At 39.8% G+C, this 22360-nt stretch overlaps 2 protein-coding genes across 8 annotated transcripts in view; one reads left to right on the forward strand and one right to left on the reverse strand.

Moving 5' to 3' along the window:
* GGACT (gamma-glutamylamine cyclotransferase) overlaps positions 1-20214 on the forward strand; it is a 51536-nt gene extending 31322 nt beyond the window's left edge. For 2 of the 7 annotated variants that reach the window (XR_014510458.1, XR_014510464.1), the window contains exons 4-5: positions 13625-13781; positions 19314-20214. The gene's annotated coding sequence lies outside the window, so the exon portion shown is untranslated. Of the gene's footprint in view, positions 1-7713; positions 7840-12786; positions 12890-13624; positions 13782-19313 lie in introns of all 7 variants that reach the window. The other 5 variants (XR_014510459.1, XR_014510465.1, XR_014510461.1 and 2 more) reach the window with 4 other exon arrangements.
* Positions 1-22360, reverse strand: part of PCCA (propionyl-CoA carboxylase subunit alpha) — a 223970-nt gene that overhangs the window by 10963 nt on the left and 190647 nt on the right. The window contains exon 22 of the mRNA XM_083437796.1: positions 8139-8279. Coding sequence (XP_083293922.1) covers positions 8139-8279 — 141 coding nt within the window. The remainder of the gene's footprint in view (positions 1-8138; positions 8280-22360) is intronic.

A 22360-nucleotide genomic window follows, 5' to 3' on the forward strand; every position in this document is an offset into this window, starting at 1 on the left:
AAAAGAGGGTGGGGGTTGAAGATAACACACAGTTTTAAAAGTCTCAACCCTACGCATTGAGCATCGTGCATTCTATACATTTATATCCCCATCCTCCCTCCAAGCAGCTCAGCGGTTTTGTCTTACTGGTGTCCTTCAAGGTTCTCCCTATCTCTCTGACTTGTTGGCATCAGACACCTATGTAGAAAACAAAATCAAGAGGATTCAGCCGTGACTGAATTCCTTGACATTGTCCAAATCTGTGTAAAATAATTAGTGCCATTTCCCCCTTCCATCCAAATTAAATTCTGAAACAGGAGCTACAGAGTTGAAAATATAATTAGCAGCAATTAACAGTGCTTGACAGACGATTATTAAACTTTTTACGCCACACTCCTTCAAAGAATGAATTTCGGTAGAGCGCATCCTAGATTTTCTGACCCTTGATTAATCAAAGGTCAGTGACGTTCCCCTGACAGCAATAAGAACCAATCATTGTACCCCCACTTATCCAAAACACAAGTGCTCCCAGAAGTTGTAGAAATGTCTAGATTTCCCTTTACAGTGATGGACTAGCTTGACAGTCCTGTTTTAGGAATATTGCGAGTCATCACTGACTACTGAGGAATGTTGATCAGTTTTGTGGGGGTAGCGAAGACCTACTTGTATCAAACTACGCCCTTATATATTCAGATATAAGTTATATTAAATGCTGCTGCTACTACTACTACTGCTAACAGTAATAATTTATAATGATAATATTTCTTTCACCACCACACACTTCAGCTATGGATAAAAAAATAAGCATAAATAAATGAACTGTCTGAAGTCTAAACTGTCTGAAGTCTATTTTATATATATATATATATATATATATATATGCAGGTTTTGGTGTCTTCGGGTGTCTTCCCGTGTAAAAGTTGGGGTGTCTAGGCGACGTTTCGACGAGGTCTCACTCGTCATCTTCAGGCTGGTGCTTTCGGCTTCTTGTTACTGGAACAGAGCAGGATCTCAGTGTTTGAGTTCCTATAAATACTGTTGAGGAGGTGTGGTGTATAGCCTCCAATGTTCTGGGCAGAGAGGAGGTTCCCAGGCTAGTGTGCCTTTTCTTCTTTTGTTCCTTAATTACTTGAGGGATATCTTGAGTGATTTCTTGAGTGATTTCCTGAATCCCACTTAGGTGGGTCATTAGGTGTGGATTAGTTGCTAAAGCCTTCGTGTCTTGAACTCTTGAACTTTGTGAAGAGTTTTTCTGAGAAGATGGCTGTACTGCACTTGGTTGTGCTCTGGCTTGGCTTCGTGTATAGCCTGTGTATAAATACCCTGCAAAGTCTGCCCAGCCACGTACATTGGACAAACAAACAGACGAATAAATGCACGGATCGCAGAACACAAGAATGCCGTCAAAAAAGAAGAAAAAACTTCCTCTCTTTTCCAACACATGAAAGAAACAGGACACGAAATTAATTTTGCAGATTCCAAATTGCTCTTTAACATGGAACATCACCACAAGAGAATAATCATGGAAGCCATCGAGATAGAGAAACACCCTCACAACATGAACAAGCGTGACGACACATCCCGCTTGCCAGACATCTGGAAATTAGCCCTCCCCACAAAATCTGACACCAGATCCAGAGGCACACAGAACGCCATCACCAATCAACCACACCAGACCCAAACCCAGACCCTCTCCACAGATAAATTACAGACACCATCCAGTAGCCAAACCAGGGTGGCACCTCCGGATGCTGCACCCCCCTGCAATCCCTACACAGATCTGGCTGGCACAGGCCACAAAACCACAGCTCGCCCCTATACACGAAGCCAAGCCAGAGCACAACCAAGTGCAGTACAGCCATCTTCTCAGAAAAACTCTTCACAAAGTTCAAGAGTTCAAGACACGAAGGCTTTAGCAACTAATCCACACCTAATGACCCACCTAAGTGGGATTCAGGAAATCACTCAAGAAATCACTCAAGATATCCCTCAAGTAATTAAGGAACAAAAGAAGAAAAGGCACACTAGCCTGGGAACCTCCTCTCTGCCCAGAACATTGGAGGCTATACACCACACCTCCTCAACAGTATTTATAGGAACTCAAACACTGAGATCCTGCTCTGTTCCAGTAACAAGAAGCCGAAAGCACCAGCCTGAAGATGACGAGTGAGACCTCGTCGAAACGTCGCCTAGACACCCCAACTTTTACACGGGAAGACACCCGAAGACACCAAAACCTGCATTCCTGTACCCGTGAAAATCTACGAAAGCAAATATATATATATATATATATGCTTCCCAACTTTTACACGGGAAGACACCCGAGGACACCAAAACCTGCATATATATATATATATATATATATATATATATAAAACACCCCCATAGGTGTCAAAACAGGCAGTTCCACACAGGACTGAATACCTCATTCCAATTTCTTCGCGTACACATCACTCCCCACCTTTTTTTTTTTTTTTTTTTTAAGTGTCAGGGTGGCCAGGTGTCTAGGTGGTTTTGTGTTTTTTAGTTCTGCATAAAGTTAACACCAGCTGACTAGAATTTCATTTGAACTGCTAGCTCTTCCAGAGCAAAGAACTACGTCAGAGTCAAAGAGAAACTTCTGGGTTACTTACATGAAAATGACAAGTGCCTCTAATCAATATTTGGTGTCCATTAAATTATATCATAAAACTATGTATAAGGCATTTTTTTTTTAAGTGCAGCTTAATTAACCGTTCCATTCCTATGCCTTCCCTTGCTTTCATTGTTTTACAAAGCACTGCTAATTACCAAAGGCCACGAGAATTTATTTCAGACTTTTAAGAGCTGAACAGCCAGCAAGGCATTAAAAGAAAAAGGGAGGAGGTTACAAGCAACAAGTAGTATATTAAAAATATAACCTTACATTTTACAAGAAATCAGTCGCCTGTGGTGTGCTTAGTGAAGTGAGGGAAAAAGAGAGGATTGTAAGGTGTTTTTCGGTGTGCTGCGTCTGAGCATTTTGAAAGACAAAACAATGGCTGGACATTTATCTGTAATCTCAGCAAGACATTTTTCCTAGTCTTTTTAAATTGAGTGTTATGGAGCAGAATTGTGTTGGTCTAAAATTAAATATGTCTGAAACCATAAACCTACTATTTGACGAGTAAAGTATTTCATTTCTTCTTTGACGTAACAGAACAAATTTCCATGTCCTATTTTGTATAAGAGGCTGCTACTACAGACTGTTCAAGCTTGCTAAACACTTTATTCAAGCCTTTTCGGAATTAAAATTTATCTGTGAAATGGTACAATTCTTATTTTGAAACCTCATGTCGTATATCACACCCTCTTGATAATACTGAAGTGTTTTCATACACGTTTAAATAAATAAGTGCACCGAGGCAGACTTTTCAAATGCAAATTAGAATTAAATAAAATAAAAACACTACATTCAAGAGTTCTTTCAAGTTCACATTCTAAATTATTTTTCTAGCACATATATAAAAATACATTTGGAAGATCAAATCAGTTTAAAAAGTTTTGGATTTCATTTATTTTTACAGTAGTTCTGCAAAATTACTAACACTGCAATTATCGATTACAGTTTGCTTACTGAAGAAAAGCAAATTTTGATCCAGGACAAACCTATCTGTATTTCCAGAAAGCCATTGAGATGCTTTACTGAAATATACAAAGAAATTAAGCTGAATTAGGTGGAAAGCAGCTAAAGAGATCCCTTCGCGCAATCCGCACTTCCGTTTCACTCCTGGCATTTCATTCAATGCTCCCAAGCATTCTATTTGCACATGTGCAAAGGGGCTCTTGCCTGACCTTTTGCTTTCGCCCCTCCCTGCCGCCATGACATATTACAAAGCAGCTTTTGAAACTTGAGAATATTTTCAAAGCCACCTGCAATGAAGAGAGAAGGCCTCAAGGTTGGGGGAAGTCCAGTGCAGACGCACCTTGCCATAAACGTGGACTGAATATGGCTGTAATATTGTATCCTGCTACTCTGAAATAGTAATGAAGTTTATAAATTTAGTCCGACACCACAATCCTAAATGCAATAGCCGCGATTCAAAGAACTAGGTATCAAGGAATCTTTTGAATTTTTTTTTGCAAACCATCTTGGAAGGGGAAGTTCAAAAACTTTGAAATTCAGTGGGGTTGGGGGAGAGCATTGAGGTGACGCCAGAAGAGGACATCCTGTGACTCCTGGATTTGGGTCCACGCTTCTAAGCCACCCATCATTTCCATAACTTCAGTGAAGAAGCCTATTCTCCAGTAGCTGCTCATTCATTCATTCATTCATTTTATTAAATCTGTATAACGCCCTTCACTCACAGGGCAGTTCACAACATAAAATTAAAATGCAAAAACCACAAAAAACATAGCAAAAATAAGAACAACAACAAACCAATAATCCCCCCCCCCCTCCAACAACACTGGATGTCAATCAGCCCAAGGCCTGGTTGAAGAAGAATGTTTTCGCCTGGCACCTCAAGGCGTATGGGGAGAGCAGTTCAGAAGCATGTGACCTCTGGGTATTGTTGTACTACGAATCCCACTAGCCACAGCCAAAATGACCAATGGTCAGGTATAATGAAATTTACAATCCAGCAATATCTGGAGGACCACATATTGCCCATCCCTGCTGTAGATAGTCCATGTGAATGTATGAATATGTTGTGAACTGCCCTAAAAAGTGGCATACAAATTCAATGAAAAAATAAAAATGAAATAAATAGATGTGTGGATGGCAAGGGGCAGAGTTAGCAATGTAGTCTCACTCTTTGGTAATCACATAATGCCTCCTGATTCATGTGGGAAGGGAGCGAAATTTAAACGTTCTTCTGAGTACACCCAAAGTAGCTTTATTGATCCCAATCTTTATGTGGCAGTAAATTCCACTTTTTTTCAGTAAAATGTATGTAATGTCTACATGCTGTCTGTAAACTATGGGTACCTAAGTTGAAATTATCTTAGTAAGACTTACCCATGTATAATTTTGGGCAGAATTATGGTCCTTCAAATAAACAAATTTCTCATGTTAGTTTGTGGCCCCCATGTATGGTCCCCAAATTTGTTCTCAGAAATAAACTTGAAGAACCCTCTCCCCAAAAGGGCTGAGCTGTGAAGTTCATCACAATTGACCCGTCTTTGGAAGCTTTTTCATTGTTGCTAAGCGAGCAATTTTTAATGGAACTTGGAAAAATGAAGAAAATAATAACAAAAGCGTATACACAGAATTTGGCAAAATAAAGAACAATTCTCATGCACATTTCAGACCAACACCACAAAAGGCAATAAAAAAATGCAAGCCATCAGAAAGCAAATGCAAGCACACTATACCTCCCAACGGCCTAAAAACCTGGATGGATTCAAACAAAAATGACTACTCAACCTCTGCATCCCTACCCTGTTATCATCTTATAATGGCAGTGTTTCATTATTTTAGTGCATTTTAGTAAACAAGCCTCCTTGTAAGACACTCTATAGTAATGCGCTAACTCCCAAAATATTACCATGAAATAACATTTACCAATGGTCACAAACAGAAAATTTATGGAAGAGCTACTCATTAGTTTTAGCATAACATTCAGCTGCAAACTTTTTTTGTCATTTCCCAGTAATATTGTTTCACGCCTCATTATATTATTAGCTGGTAAATACTCTAGAATATAAAAAGGGTACTTAAGTACTCCTTAGTCTGTCTGAAAAGTAGAGGGGGGGAAACACAAATTCAGGACACATTCAAACAGTGGAACAAAAAAGACTAGTATATAAGAGTTCCCATCCGTTGTTCTCCGAGGCTTTGAACAGCTACAATGAATGATCCTTGTCCTGATGGACAGCCAAAACATGTAAGCTGAATCGCGCCATCTCGCCGCTTATTCAGTCTGGATAGCTGATACAACCTCATCTCCTTTCAAAAAAACTTTTTGACACCAGTCCTGGAAAGGAAGGATTTACGCTAAACTCCCTTTCAGCGCCACAAACGTGTTTTTGCAATTAAAGCTGCCCAATTACCATTGACAAGTCCAAGTCGGCAGAACATAAGGCCTGTGCTGTTCAAATGCTCTGCCTCTCGGCGCCTCCAGCAAAAACCCACAGGCAGGGAGAAGGGGCGGCAGGGAAAGGGGAGGGAGAAGCAAGAAAGAAATCTCTCCTCATTATTTAACAACTTGTTTGGTATTGCACCGCACTTCTTTGGGAATGTTTGATTGTATGGGAAGAATGTTTTCCCCATTTCAATTTCCTGGCTGGAGGCCATCCTCTCATGGTTTTGCTTCTTCATGTACACAAAATATACACAAGACAGATACATAAAAGGATACTTCAGAGCATCCTATTTTCCCCCGACTCACTTTAATGTCAGCAGAACAAGGCATTTTGGATAAAAATGGATGGGAGATTTTGTCCTGAAAAATATCCTGCCACCACACGCAAACACACACACACACACACACACACACAGTGTCACTCTTTTCCATTGTACTGCACGGAGGAATGACAGAATTCACACTCCTTGTGACAAGAAGAAAATGGCAGTAAGCAGACAGTTTTCTAACCTGCCACTCAGTCAATCTGAAAATCAGGAATTGTCAGTGACCATACCTGGTTGTTGTATGTGATTGACGATGTTGTTTGATATGACACTTCTTATAAAACTCTTCCACATAGCATGAGAAAGGGCATTTAAAGATTTAAACAGGCAAAATGTTTCACAGATGACTCACTCAGCTAAGCTCATGAGTAAAAAATCCTGTCCTCCCCCCCCCCTTCAGAAGTAGTTTAACAATGTTGATGGTTTGCAATTTCAAGGTAAACATTTTCCAGTCTTGAGTGCAATTTATGTTTGCTTGTTTTTAGTAAGCTCAGCTTCGTCGTTTGTTTAAATGTAAAATATGTTTAAAATGGCATCCCAGTGGAACCTTTTCTCTTTTTTAATTTTTTTAAAAAAGCTACAGCAGCGAGTACATCTCAAAAAGAGGCCAAGGTAGTTTACTGGCTACATTTTTGGAGAATCGGAATTAGTTCAATGCTAAATAGCATTATCTATTCATAATTTATCCCATTTTTAAGAGCTCAAAAAGAACTGTCCGTGTTTTCTAAATGCATAGATAAATAGGTATGTATGTATGCACACAGACACAAAGTGTTTTTTCTTAAAGCACAGCAAAAACATGGAATATGGAAACAGCATATTAAACTAGAAAGATAATATTAAGCATGACATCCATGATGCATAGAGCATATAAAATAACCTCTCAGTTCATAGGTCTCATATCGATCCTTTGGATATTAGGGCATATTAAGAAACAGATCCATCATCTGACAAGTATTATACAGACCTACCTCAACGCACCTTTCTCCAGTTTTTCTCCAGCAACTTTACATGCTCTTTCTGCCCATAGATGTAAATATTAAGGCTCCAATTTTTACTTCACTGATTAGGCAAGCAGGGGCCAACTGTAATCAGTGCAACTGAGAATTAAGCAGCACACCTTCATTTTTATTTCAACTCTTTTGGTTCTGGTGTATTTCTATAAAACTGAATGAATAATTAAAGATGACCTTTCTTGTGCTAACATAAAATTATAGCATAATATTAAAATTTAAGTCAAGAGGATGCATGTGTTTTTATTATGACTAGCAGCAGCTAGCAACTGAAAGGCTTGAAGTCAAGTCAGACAGAAAAAAAGTACGTGTTTATCATGATGAATGTAATTTTTTTTTGTCAGTTTCCAGGACAATATGCCTTCGGAATGAATTGATCATAAAGGTTGCCTTCATCCCTGTAGTGATTTCAGCTGAGTTCCCCCACATCCAAATTAAGTTCCATGCACATTCCCTATATACAGCAGTATCCCTAAAGTAAGTTGACCTGTTTTTTCAGGAGTAACCAGAGCGTGGGAAACTTGATATATTACATTGCAGCGAGCTAAGTTTGCAAACGAGTAGCCGCGTGACAGGAAACCAAAAGCAGCGTGGCTCCCGTACGAGTATAGATGTAGGATACTCATGTTTGTAAACATGTACTTGCCACATTCACAAGTGCACATACCGAAACATCTTCAGGCAAGACCAAAAAAGAAGTGTGCAAATTGTCCCTGATTCTCCAGTGAGGAATATTCTTAACTGGAACAGATACAAAGGGCAAGGAATTATCTTACCATGTCTCCAGGCTTTACGGAAACTGCCACCACTGCTCCAGGCATGGGCGATCTCAGAATGCTGGAGGTATCTTCCACCACTTTCTCTGGCATGTGCTTGCTGAGTTCCGCAGCAAGCTTTGTCAGGATACGTAACTTGTACTTGGGGCAGGAGAGAACAGAATGAAGATAAATGTCACAAAAGCAAATAATTTTTATTTTATTTTATTTATTAGATTTATATACCACCCTTCATCAAAAGATATCAGGGCGGTTCACAAGGTAGTATCAAACAAGTGTCAAACCGTAAATTTATTAACTAATCAAAGAGGTACAAAATATATATAGTCGTTTATAGGCACATGTTTCTATCTAGCATATGCTGTATATGTGGTTTGGAAATGGACAGGACTTTCTTTTTACTATGTATTGAAAACATTATGTGTGGAGGAAATTGACCTATTTTGTTAAAAAAAATCAGTTGAAAGCACTGCGGTGAAAAATAAGGCTTACACATCTAAAAGGAGAACACTATGTTTAAAACCTCATGCTTTAATATTTATATTTTATTAAAGATCTTATGAAGTACAATCCGGCATTTGTTTGCAACCTTTAATTGGCACATCGCAAACTATATTTTTACAGATGTTCACCAACTGGAAATATTTTGTAATTTCTCTACCTGCCCACACCCTTCACTTCTCCCCTCTACAATGCATAACTTACTATCTAAAATGGATGTGAGATTTTAATAATACCAGTTATACACATTGTGGCTGACTTTTTGAAAGCGGCTTGGAAACAAATCTCTCCACCTGCCGCCTATCATGCTTTGAAACTATAGCGATGTAAAACGTGGGGATAAATTGATGGAATCAATTCCAAATAAATACCGCAGTAAGCGAGCAAAACTCAACCAGGTAAATAGCCGCACTTGAAAACATTGAACACAATGAATTATGGGTTTGATCTTTCTCTACACACGAGTGGCAACAACAACAGAAGGGCCACACAGTCCCCCTCCCCCACTTTACAGTCCAGCTTTTTTTCTATGAAGTCCACAGGATTCTGAGAAACCAAGCTTCCATTTTAAAAAGAAGCACCGAAAAATAACAAAAGTAGACACTATCTTGAATAAGTAGCAGTCGGGGGAGGGGGGGGAGACACAGTGTAATTTGCAAAGTTGTTTGTTTCTGGGGGGGTTTTATGCTAATTTACCACCAAACTATCAGCAAAACACTATTTTAAAAATGGAGGGGGGTGGTTAAAATTATTATTAGCTTTTAGAAGCTATTTTTACTCAGCATATCAACAAATGCTTTTTCACATCAGGTTTCTTTGGTTTTGTTTTAATCAGAAAATACTGTTCATGCTCTGCAGCCACACCAGTTTTCTTTGGTTTGGCATAAGGCTTACCCAAGAGCGGAGACACTGCACTCGGAAATCCAGCAGATGGCAGCAGGTCTCTGTGAGAAATTTGTTCCTCTTTGACCATCAATGGACAAAAGAGGAACAAACATGCTCCTATCACTAGTTTAACCAGCTGTGTTGATAATAAATGTTACAGTTAGAATTGCACTTATGATAATCTAATTTGCATCGAGATCAGCCAGCAGCAGTATGTCAGCTTTTGGATCTTTTAAAATTGAACTTTCACTATTAAAGCAGAATTCTTAGCACTTTGCAGCTTATCGCGCAAATACTGTCAAATCATGTTACCAGCTTTGGTAACCTATGGCAGTGTAGTTTAAACATAGGATCTTCAGGGAGTTTTCTACGCTGATCCATCTGCTGTGGAATTCCTGCACGTTGGCGATGGTTCTGGGATGGGTTTTAGTGCACATGATCAAAGCAAATCAAACTGACTTTTTGTACATGTGTAAGTATATCAATATGTGTAACTATCATGTGCATTTTTCTGCCCGACTTTAAGATACTGCCTCTTTCAAATACTAAATACTAAAGCATAGCAATGTAAACACAGTACACCCTAGAAGCTGCACAATCATCAAGTACAAGTTGAGGTTCCTGCGTTGCAGGGGGCTGGACTAGATGACCCTTGGGGTTCTTTCCAACTCTCTAATTCTATGATACAAGAAGGGAAAGGGGCAAACCATCTTTAAGACAACATGTCCATCTTTTCCCCAATTTACTCAATACAGAACACAGGGGTTCTGAAGAGTTTAGTTAAAAAACAACCACCAAGTTATTGTTCTTCAACCAATTGGACTGAAGTCTCATTCACTTTTTGATTGCCTAAATATTAGAATATCCAGTGTGAAGGTAAATGGGAGTTAATAATGAGAGGTCAAGTATCCTGGCCATTTTGAACACAATCAACCAGGAACTTGCCTGGAATCAGACCTACTTAAATTAAATGGTAGCTGTAGATCCATGCTCTCCATTGGTTCCTGTTCATTTCAGCGAAGCTTCTACACATCTTCCTAAATCAATGATACATTGCCTTTCTAATCTGATCAAGGCTATATATTGCATTCACAAGGAGAGAGAAAAAGTTAACACCCGGGGCTGCAAGGCTCTAGAACCAATCCAGAAATACAGCTTCTTACAGAGAATGCAGGACAAGATACACCTAACAAATCCCATCAGCGGAAGCCCTGCACAAGGACGTTCACTTGTGCAATGGAGCTTTTCCTCCTCCCCTCCCTTTGTTCTCCCCAAATTTCCTCTGTGGGTCAGGAGACAAACCACACACTCCACACCCCATAGCATGCAGGGAAAGGGAGGAGAGAACACTCCATCTGGCAAGGTAGTGTGGTTGTGCAGATGGAACGTTTGTAATAGTGCAATGTTGATATATACCCCATAGTAAAGGCCAGGTGTGTCCAAAGTCTGTTTCGGGGGCCTAATCTGGCCCACCAGTCGGTTTAATCCGGCCCCTGCGGCAGGTTATTTCCTGGGGTAAAATTCGGGGGAGGGGGAGCTCAGCAACTTCAATCCTAAAAGGGCAACAACTTTGGTCGGGCCTCACACATGTTCACTTCATCAAACCTGGCCCTCTTTGAAAAAAGGTTGGACACCCCTAGTATAGGCTCTTCTGGGTATAAAGCCAAGCAACAATAGCTTTACACAGAAATAATATGTGGATACACTAAGCTGAGCAACCAGGTGGCTGCAAGCATGTTGGGTCTGATGTTTTATCATGTTTTTAATATTTTGTTGGGAGCTGCCCAGAGTAGCTGGGGAAACCCAGCCAGATGGGCAGGGTATAAATAATAAATTATGATGATGATGATGATGATGATCCAAAGAAATGGACAAAGCCTTTCCAACAGAGTTTACTGATACCACATCATACATCATAATTAAGTGTCAATATGTGCTTTCCTCATATACGATTGCTGTCATTTGGAAGAGGAGATGGTCACTGCTCGAGCCTGCATGAAAATTTATTAACACTGTTTGAACGTTGTAAAATGATCACTGACTTGCAGGGAAAGAAACATTTCGCTCACCCCCTCCACACACACCAAACCAAACAACTAGTGGTTGGGCTAGTTTAAAATTAGTGGAGTGATGCCTCCTTTCGTGCCCCAAGGTAGCTTTGAAAAAAGTTGTACACTAGGATCTCCCAAGGCAGACAGCTAGGGTGCTTCCAGATGGGAGCTTAATGTAAGCAGCAAGTTTTCTTTTCTTTTTTAAAGCTGGTTGGGTTTTCCCTGGAAAGGGTAAATGCAGATAAGGTTGTGATGGGGATATGGGTGGGGATTTTGATAGCTACAATCTTGTGTTGATGCTGCAAAAAAAATTGCATGCATGAGGACCACTGATCCTACAATAAGCACCCTAGCCCCAGAAACCTATTTGGGGTGTGTCCAGTACTAGTGAAAACCAAAGGGGCCTGAACTACCTAGACTGCTATCAAAATTTGGCTCAAGTAGCCCACCATATTGTTTTCCAATGGTATTTTAACTATTCCCATCTTCAGGCTCACAACAGGCATTGTTCTGTAAGCTGTGGTTTATGGGTTTTTTAAAAGGGTTATTGGGTTCCTATTATAAATGGCCCAAATGGCTACACTCTGGAATCTTTCTTTCAGACAAAAAAAGACAACAGCCTTGTTATATGTTTGCAACTAAGTATTTTGATGTGTTTTGATGGCAAATGTTGCCAGAAGAATTGCTATAACCAGTGACAGGCCAAATAGCAACATCTTTTGCATGTTTCTTTGCTCTTGTCTGTGTGTTCTGCCATCAAGACGTACAAGTGTCTGCTGGTTTTTAAAGGATATGATCCTTCAGTGAAATTACAGGGCAAATAAAAGCTTTTGCTCCTATTAAAATTCATCTGAGTCACATGGCAAGGCAGAAAAAGCTATCTGGGTACACATTCTGCTGTCAATCTAATAAACATTCTGTGCAGAGGGTCTATTTATCAAAAGATAAATTGTAGTTAAAAGTCCTTAATTAAACCTATGGGGGAATATAATTACATCAAATTGCACAGTTTCAGTATTCATAGCAAATACCTTCTACACATACTTTGAAAATAAAATTAAATAAAAACTTGAATCTTAGGAGGAAACAAATAACAGTCCTTCTCCAGATTGACAATAGATATTCCTTTCCCTTTTTTTGGCTATGTAGTGTGAATGGTACAATTAGCTTCTGCTTAGATTCAGAGAGATTTATGTTTTTACATTGCCCAGGTTCAGAATCAAATTTCATGTCTTTTCAAAACAGTCAAACTTGAGGCCCTGTGAATAGTTCAAGTTTTCCAAATTAATCTACAATCAAGAGGAGGCTCTACAGGTAGAGGTAGAATTAGCGAGTAAACCGTCCCAATTGTTGTGCAATAAAAGCTTTCTTCTCTTCATCACCCATCACAGGCCGTTCCAAGCATTCCACTTTTACTATTTTAATATTTTCCTATCTTCTAGATTCCTTTCTCTGCAGGACTCCTGCTTTGCTTGGAATGAGATGTGAGAGTCAGTAAGCCAAATGCTTTCAAATGCAGGCCTTTGTTATTGATGAGCTGTTCCCTTTCCTTTTGTATTTGTTTATTGTTCTTTAGTCTGTTTGGAGGGGGGGGGAGAACTGAGCTATTGTAATCAAAAAGTTAAAAAAAAAAAAAGCAAACTTCTCCGGCAAGGTCCTTTGGGAGCACAGTTGAGAACAAATGACCCCTGTGAACATAGGATGGCGAAGTAATACAGAAAAGGGATCCCTTTTTATACGTTATGATGGAAGCTTCCCCCCTCCAAAAAACATTCCTTTGTAAAATAGTTTCTCAACGTTGAGAAACAGCCTGACCAAGGGGTGCCTGCGAGCTACAGAACACACACCAAGGATGTTAACATGTGGACTGGTTTGATGAGAAGCGCAAAGCACTTTGGAAGACCAAAACAACTGAACAATGCCTGGATCCGAAACAAAGATGACTGGAAGCTTACAAATATCACCAAATTGACATCATTCCATTTTGACTATAACTGGAAAGCGACAAAGCTTTACATAAATAAAATGGAGGCTTTTGTATTTGTGAAGGTGAGTAGCTGTGTAAGGAATCACAGAGTTAGAAGGGACCCTGAGGATCATCTAGTCAAACCCCCTTGCAATGCAGGAATATGGGGAGTGGACCTGCAACCTCACTGTGATCAGCACCATGCTCTAACCAACTGAGCTATCAAAGCAATTGCAGAAGGTAAGACCAGTAAGGTCTGCCAAAAGTAGACTACCTCTCAAAACCTTAAATGAGGCACATCCTATATTATTGCAGAGGCCAAATTTGCCAGTCACAATCCACTTGATGGAAAAAAAAAATGGATCTGAGACTCGCAGGTCCCCATGGTTTTAAACAAAAATATTTTCCAGCCCAACTTTGGGTGCCAGGGACTGTACCAGACAACTTTTGTAAGAAAACTATCTGCTCTATATCACAATTATACATTATATGCATAAGACCATAGACAGTAGTTTTAGCAGCTTCCTATTAAAACTATTGTCTATGCTTCTTGGGGTGGTTGTATTAGTCTATTGCACTAAAAATAAGAATACTTTTTAAAAGTCAGCTAGCACATTAAGACTAAGGGTTGGGATTAGGGTTAGCATAAGGAAGGCATAGGCAAACTCGGCCCTTCAGATGTTTTGGGACTACAACTCCCATCATCCCTAGCTAACAGGACCAATGGTCAGGGATGATGGGAGTTGTAGTCCCAAAACATCTGGAGGGCTGAGTTTGCCTATGCCTGGCATAAGGGCTGAATGAAGTGATTGTACATGTGGAATGATCTGTGACTCCCCAGTCTGTTCTGGAAGACTGGGGAAACCTTCAGAACAGATTTGGAGGTGCAAGAGGAAGAGATGGAAGGGCTCATTCTGTTGCATGAGCAGATGTTGTTCCACCTGTGCAATGGCTTTGTTGGATACAGCCCTAACGTATTTTATTGTAGCATAATCTTTCATAGGCAAGAGTCTTCTTCAAGAGATTCATGTTCCTCTTAAGCCTAAAGCAATAGAGTAGAACTTCTTTATTAGTTCCGATGCAACTGCTCCAGGCTTGCGTCTCTTTTTGAAATTCCTTTACCTGCGACTGAGGATAACAATAAATGTATCTAGTCCATAAAATGTTATGCAATAATGAATATGTTAGCCCACAATGTTTTTAATGTGTAACAAGATTCTTTGTGTTATGACTGTTTAAGCAATGTAAGTCCAAAGATAACTCCACCTTGATAATTTTTTTAATGTTTTTAAAAAAAGTTTTTTCGAGTGGTCAGTGTTTAAAGTCCCAAGTTGCATTCATCTTGTGGTATAAAGTGGAAGATCTTTTGTGGATCCTTAGATTTATTTATTTTTCTATTTCATAAGCTCTTTAAGTAACAACAAATGGATGACAATTGCAAGTACATTAAGGCAAGCATGGCTTGTTTTGTTTACTAACAACATGCAAAAGAAGCATTACAAATTAGATCATTCACTTGGGCAGAAGCAAACAACATGGTGCTCTCCTGATGGCTATATGCTAGCTGGGGCTTTTGGGAGAGGAGTCCAGGAAAACCTGAAGGGCACCATGTCAGCTACCCCTGCTCTAGGTGAAAATTGAAAATTATCCCTATGCAAAAGATCCTAATTTGCAAAGGAAAAAATTCCAGTTCAAAACTTTCAGGAAAGCCATATCATTCCAAGAGACACCCATTCTTACTGGCTCAAAATACTCATAGGCATCATGAATATATTGGTTTGCTGCCACCTGGCCACTGAAATTAGTGCATTAACTCTGTAATCTTCGACATCGTTACTCAGAAGTTCCTCTAAATTCAGTGCAACTTAATAAGTGCATCTTTAATAAGGGTGCTTGCTTATGTCTAAAGTTTAAATTCTCATAGAGCATGAGATCTCTTTCTACATCAAAGTTCTCCTCATATATTGGGTTAAAAACAGTCAATTGTCTCCCATCCCTCAGCATTATGGACTCTGGAAATGTTTTTTTGGGAAAATTTCTATGATCATGGCAGTTTAAAAAATGTACTGCTTAGTCAACAAATTAGAGTTTGACTTTTATAATGGAGTTCCCAGTTCCTACATTATTAGCATGTCTCTGGTAGACAAATGAGTTGTAGTGCAGTTGTGCCACAATAATCCCTGGTTTAAGTGGGAGAAACAAATCCCTTATGTAATAATATAAAAAAAACACCCTGTGGCAATTCAAAAGGGATTCCTAAAAATTGAATATTTAATAGATGAGGGATAGAAAGGAGAATGTCACTTCTCTAGTACAGGTCCTAGCAACACAAACTTAATTAAAATAGCAATTAATGTTGCTCACACTTCCCACCTTTAAATCCACCATGTAATAGATAACACTCTAGTGGGGAAAAACTCCCCAATAAAGATTAAAGCCTCACAAAACAGATTCCTTCCACTTTAGGTTAAGGTTGAGCAGTCAGAGTCAAAAGCATACAGAAATAAAGCTTGTAGCTGTCCGCCTTGTGTGGAGTTACAACACAGCCGGACAAGGTAAAATGAACAGATAACAGTTAGAAAGCTGTCTGAATAGCAGAGCTCTGTACATCTGCAGTCACTGGAGCAGCCTGTTAGCATAATGCTTTGACAACTCCATCAGCGCAGTCTCAAGGTAGCTGTCAATCAGGATGCATCATTTAATACAACCGCACTCGGAGGATTTTCCTCCTATAAACCACATGACAGCGTAACTACAGCTCTATTTACACCGGGCGTCTACTTCTGTTTACAAGGCTCTCGTAATTAGAACGCATGCAACAGGCCGCAATATTATTTGGATCTCCACTTTGCCAGGCTGCCATGCAAAGTGTGATCTTGCTTCACAGAGTCATGCTAAATGACAAAAGCTCTATTTTTCTTCAGCCTCTGTGCTCAGACAGCACTTCATTTGCAGCTATCTATAATTAGATTAATGGTGTAGTACAGCACAAAGCAGGCCCACTTCACATCAGATAGCATATGAATTAGGACAAACACTTATTTCAATTCCAGGCAGAGAAAGCAGTGACTGGGGTATTTAGCATACCCTTTATGGTGGAATGAGATGTTAATTGTGTACCATTTACCTCTAAACTGCTTGCTTGTTGTATAAATCACTGGGCTAATTGATGCAGAGATAGAAACGTAGCCACAGGCAAGAAATCAAGGGAATGAGAGCTGAAGATGGTGGATAAAGGATTATCCGGCAAAACTACATGGAGATGAGGTTCCTTTGAAACCTGCTCATGAGCTGAAGACTTCTTGAAAAACTACAAAAAAGTGCCACACTGATGTGTTGAGAAAGAGTTTACCTCATGGCTTAGAAGCAGTATCTTTAAAGGGAGGGAGTGGACTTCCACAGAGAACTAAATTAAGACATGTGTTCAATGATTTCTGGCAGAGTGGACGTGCTAGTCTGTTGTAGCAAAACCAACAAAGAGTTCTATGGCACATTAAAGGCTAATGGTTTTATTGTGGTATAAGCTTTCATGGACTATAGCCCACTTTATCAGGTGCATGAAGAAGGCTGCTGCCTACGAAAAATGGTTTTTCTTTAAGCCACCGCGGGTAGAATATTGCAGGCAAAACTGAGCTTGGGTTAGGAAATAAAAAAAATAAAAATAAATGTAATAGCTAAACTTTAAAGCAATGCTCACAAAGTTAAGAAATGCAAGTGTTTCCCCAAACAGAAATACAAATTCCTGTGTTGACTAGAATTAAGGATGTCCCAAGATCTACAAAACTCTCAACCTGGGCAGAAACAAACCGGACTGTTAAAATACTAACAGCTCAAAGCAAAATATTGTTTCTAAATAGGATAATGTAGTGTGGGGAGATTAAGGGGAAGCAATGCACCAGGATTTTGGTGTACCACATCTCAGAAAGGCCTATTACCTACAGATTGCCAACAACCTTCCAGCAAAACGTGTTGTTTCACTAACAGTTGAAGTTTCACACATTACACTTTGAAGTCATGGCAGTAGACTGTAGAAGAATGCATGATTATCATAATGTCTGATGGGAGGTGTGTTTCCTCATATATTTTGCCTGCCCAATCTTTATGTTTGTAGTAGAACACACACACACGACTTTACAACATTAGCCAAACAAAATTTTCCTACTTCAAGACTGTAAGGACATGTAAAGAGGGGGGAAATACATGTAAAACTAAATGAAACGTTGAGCTTAACCGTGTGATAGCATTTAGACATCTAAAATAAATTTCTTGATTCTTTCAACTTCAAATCCATATTGGTCTAAACAAGAGATAGGATTTGTTTCATTGTTAAATGCATTATGTTAGCAGGGATGAACACCTCAAATAATAAAGTAGCAGAAACAGCATATGTGAACCAAGTACATAATGATATCATAGCTGCAAATGTTAACCCTTGGTCTTCAGCTGGTGCTGGCATGGCGTAGCCAGCCAGGTAAAAACCTGACCTGGGTTGGGCCACACGAGTACTGTCAGCACTGCAAAGGGGAGCAGGGAACACACTATTTGTGTAAAGTGATTTAAAACCACTGTAGCTATCAAGAAAATTCCCAAGAAATTGTAGTTTTCGGCAGGTCTGAGTTTGAAAGAAATTAAGAGTCTTTTCATTCAACTACAGTTCCAAGGATCTTTGGCTTAAACTCAGGCATGATCATTTAAAAAGTTTGAGGTTGATATAACATGTAGCCTAAGTATGGCTGAAGAAAAAGAACAAGATAATACAATAATAGTAATTTTATTTTTTTATAGCCTGCACATCTGGCTGGGTTGTCCAAGCCTATCTGTAATCTTCTAGTTCTGCTGCCTGTGTGGGGTTGTAAAAATGAAAATGGGGGGTGGGTTGTCACACATCTGACATTCAACTTAGGGGGGGGGGGGAGCAACTGAAGATAAGGTATTAAACAAATTAACTGAACCTCATGCTGTAGATCGAGGGTAAAGCAAGGGGCCCACATCTGGAACAATGGAAAGCCACTGTTTTAAATGATGTGCCTAGAGTTGCACAATAATATTTCTGGCCCCCACTACAGGGAAGCACACTGAGCAAACAAGAGCATTGCTGTACAATACTTCAAAAGATCAAATTCAATACTGTGGTCACAAGAATAGACTACTTCATCTGTCAGGCGTATTTTCTAACCCAAATAGCCTCCAGCATCCGATTTCAGTTAGCTTTAGAAGGGAAAAGTGAATGTGTTTTTTTAGGCAGCAACACCCTTCCTCTCAAAGGTACATTACATGGATTATGACATCATGGCGACACTGTTTCCCTCCCTTATGTCTTATGAACACAGAGATAGTGAAAAACCTGATGAAAATATTGGAAAATTCCTACACAATGTTCCTTTTGTACCACATAAAAAGAGCCCTGCGACATCAGATCAAGTACCACAGCCTCGTTTGCAATAGGGACCAGCCAAATATTTCAGGGAATCCCTAAAGTGTGGCACATGAGCAACATCTCTCCTTTGTTTGCTCCCAAGGGCCACCATCACATCTTGTTGCAGTGAATTCCACAAATAAATAATACATTCTATCAAGGGGGTTTAATGTGTGGTTGCATTTGGGCTGAATCTACCACCAATGAATTTAATTAGAATACCTTCCCTTGGTACTGAAATTTCTCCCCATCTACTTTTCCCACACCATTCATCTGTTTTTATACCTGTATCATGCTCACTTTGTTATCTTTTGTCTAAACTAAAAAGTCACAAATGATTTACTTTATTCAAACAGGATCACAAAGGCCTGAATGAACCGGTATGTCTTGACCTGATGAAGAAAGACTGACTGATGCAACTCCGAAGAGGGAGTTCCACAAACAAGATGACACCACAGAGAAGACCCTAACTTGAGTCACTGCAGGAGGGGCCACACCCATTTGCAGAACCATAAGAAGGACCTCCCATACAGATCACAAAGACCTGGTCTTTTACTTATGGAGAGCACGCTCCAGCTTCTAGGTCGTATCTCTAGTCTTCTCTGCACTTTTCTAGCTCTATTTTGAGTTAGGATGACCATACGGAATGTTCCAAATATGACCCTGCCACAGATTTATACAATTTATACAAACTTTGCGGTACTGGCGGTTTCATTTTCTTGCACATTGAGCTAACTTCAGGATTGAAGTTGTAGGATTTCTTTTTTTAAAAAATGTGAATAACGTAGCACTTAGTTTCACTAAATCTCATTTGCCCATCTGTTGACTATTCATTCAGTTTAGAGAAATCTTTTGGAGAGCTTTGTTCTCTGCTTCAGTTTCCACCACCTTAAATATCATCTGAAAATGTGGCCACCTCTTTGCCTCTAGGTTTCAATAGCACTGATTCTAAAATACTTAGGAGACCTAATACAGATGCTTTTAGGAATCTGCTGCTGCTCGGTGGTCTGGCACGCATTTTGTATATACAATGACCCAAGTGTGATTCCCGGTATCTCCAGGTAGGACTGGGACAGGCTCATGCCTGAAACTACAGCCACTCTGTATACACAAAACAGACTGGATCAAGGCTCTGACTTGGGATGAACCAGGTTCCTATGTTTTCTCCATTGTGGAAAGTGTGTATTTGCTCCAGTGCTCTGCTTCTTATTCTGTAACTAGTTACCAAGCCATTCAAGGACTTGATTTTTTACCGTAGTTAAGTTTCATTGTTTGTCTTTGGTGAAGGATTTAACTGGAAGCTTTTTTTGGAAACTGTAATTTGTGTCTGTCAGATCACCACGGTCTACCACGTTATTTGCACCCTCAAAGAATTTTAAAAGGTCTAGAAGCAGCCCAATGAAGGATAGAGATATGAAGTTTATTAACAAAAGAGCACTAATGGGCATTGCTGTAGATGCTGAACATGCAATTTCTGGATGCGTAGCAATTATTGTTATTGCAAGACAACAGTTTAATACCCAACTAATTTCAGTAGCTCCTCCCAGACGTATCCCACTGTCCCAGGGTCAACATGCAATAAAGGAAGGAATCCTCCTGTGTCTACCATGACACTCAAGTGCAATGGTTGAGGTTTTGTTCACCATGCTAATAAAGAGTGGTACATAATCCACTTTTATCATTAGCAAAGCTGACGACTCCAAAGAAACGTAAGCTATAGCTGCACAACCAAAGGGACTCATGAAATGGAAACAAATAGCAGCAGAAATAAACTATGTTGACTACTTGGAAATAACACCTCCCAAGTGTGCAGCTAGTTGACACGAATGGAAATGCGTGGAGGAAAAAGAGCTGTGAAGCTGTGTAACAGCCCTGTTCCTAATCATTAATCACTTTTTCTCCCTCATGACCATTTAAACTAGCCCATTACAGCCTGCAGCAATAGGGTAACACTCCCATCACTTGCATGTCAGCGATGCTGGTGTTAACAGGAGAAAATATATGGTTTGTTCACTTAGGCTCAAGTCCCACAGCATTTGCTACCTTTAATTGAAAAAGGCAGTTAAACATGAAGTAAATCATTCCATTAGTTTAAGCTGTTTGATAACATCCAATTGATAGTGTCAATATGTTATGCTGACACAATTCATCACTTTAATCGCTCCTGGGCCTGTGTATGGAGGAGAGTGGTTGCGAATGAAACACCTGGTTTCTCTTTCTAGTTTGATAAAAGAAAATGTCAACGAGGACAACTTTTTCACGAAATAAGCCTGCCAATGTAATTAGTAATATTAGACATTCCAACTTCTAACAGGTTTTATTCTAAATATATTAGTTAATCGGAGGGCAAATTTGGAAGGACTGACTCATGCAGGACCCTGACGCAGGTTACACACACTGTGGAGTACGAGAGGGTGACCCGGAGGCTTGTACATCCTTCACTCCTCCCACACACACCCTGGGCAACACAACCTGCCAATGCAAATTGTGCAGGTCCAGCTTGTGTGAGCCACTCACCCCCTTTTCAAGATGAATTACCGTATTTTTTGCTCTATAAGACTCACTTTTTCCCTCCTAAAAAGTAAGGGGAAATGTGTGTGCGTCTTATGGAGCGAATGCAAGCTGCGCAGCTATCCCAGAAGCCAGAACAGCAAGAAGGATTTCTGCTTTCACTGAGTAGCAATCCCTCTTGCTGTTCTGGCTTTTGGGATTCAGAATATATTTTTTCTTGTTTTCCTCCTCCAAAAACTGGGTGCGTCTTATGGTCTGGTACGTCTTATAGAGCGAAAAATACGGTAATTGTGCAAGCAAGGCATATAGTACAGTGCATATACAAATATACCAGGGCTGTACTAAACTACCTGTCAGATGCCAGGAATCAGAGGCGGATTTAGGGCAGTGCGAATGGTTCCACCACACTGGGTGCCGAGCCTAGGGGGCACCACAGGGCATCACAACCATGATGTGTAAACCGAGCAGAATGGAAGGTGAGAGGCGGGATGGGCACCAAATTTTGGCCTAGCATTGGGCACCACTGGAATTTGAAAGACTCAAGTCTGCTCTTGCAGTAATTCCTGGTTGGGGGAGGGCAGGACACCATACCCCTCTGGAAGGAAGATGAAGACTAGCTGCCATGGAATGCACAAGTGAAGAGATATAATGAATTTGCCTCAGATAACTCATGGCGATATGTCAATGAACCACCTCCAACAAACCTTATGTCCAAGATCATGTGAATTGGCTATGACCAGATAATACAGACTCAATTCTGCAAAAAAAACCAACAACCCCAACAACACCACAAAAAATGTACTGTACAAATCACTTGGCTATGGAATATAAAATGTACTATGAGACACTGGATAAAAGTTGATAAAAGACTGTAAAACACTTTGGCAGATTT

Source organism: Podarcis tiliguerta (genome assembly GCF_965153285.1).
Source record: "Podarcis tiliguerta genome assembly, chromosome: 4".
Classification (NCBI taxonomy): Eukaryota; Metazoa; Chordata; class Lepidosauria; order Squamata; family Lacertidae; genus Podarcis; species Podarcis tiliguerta.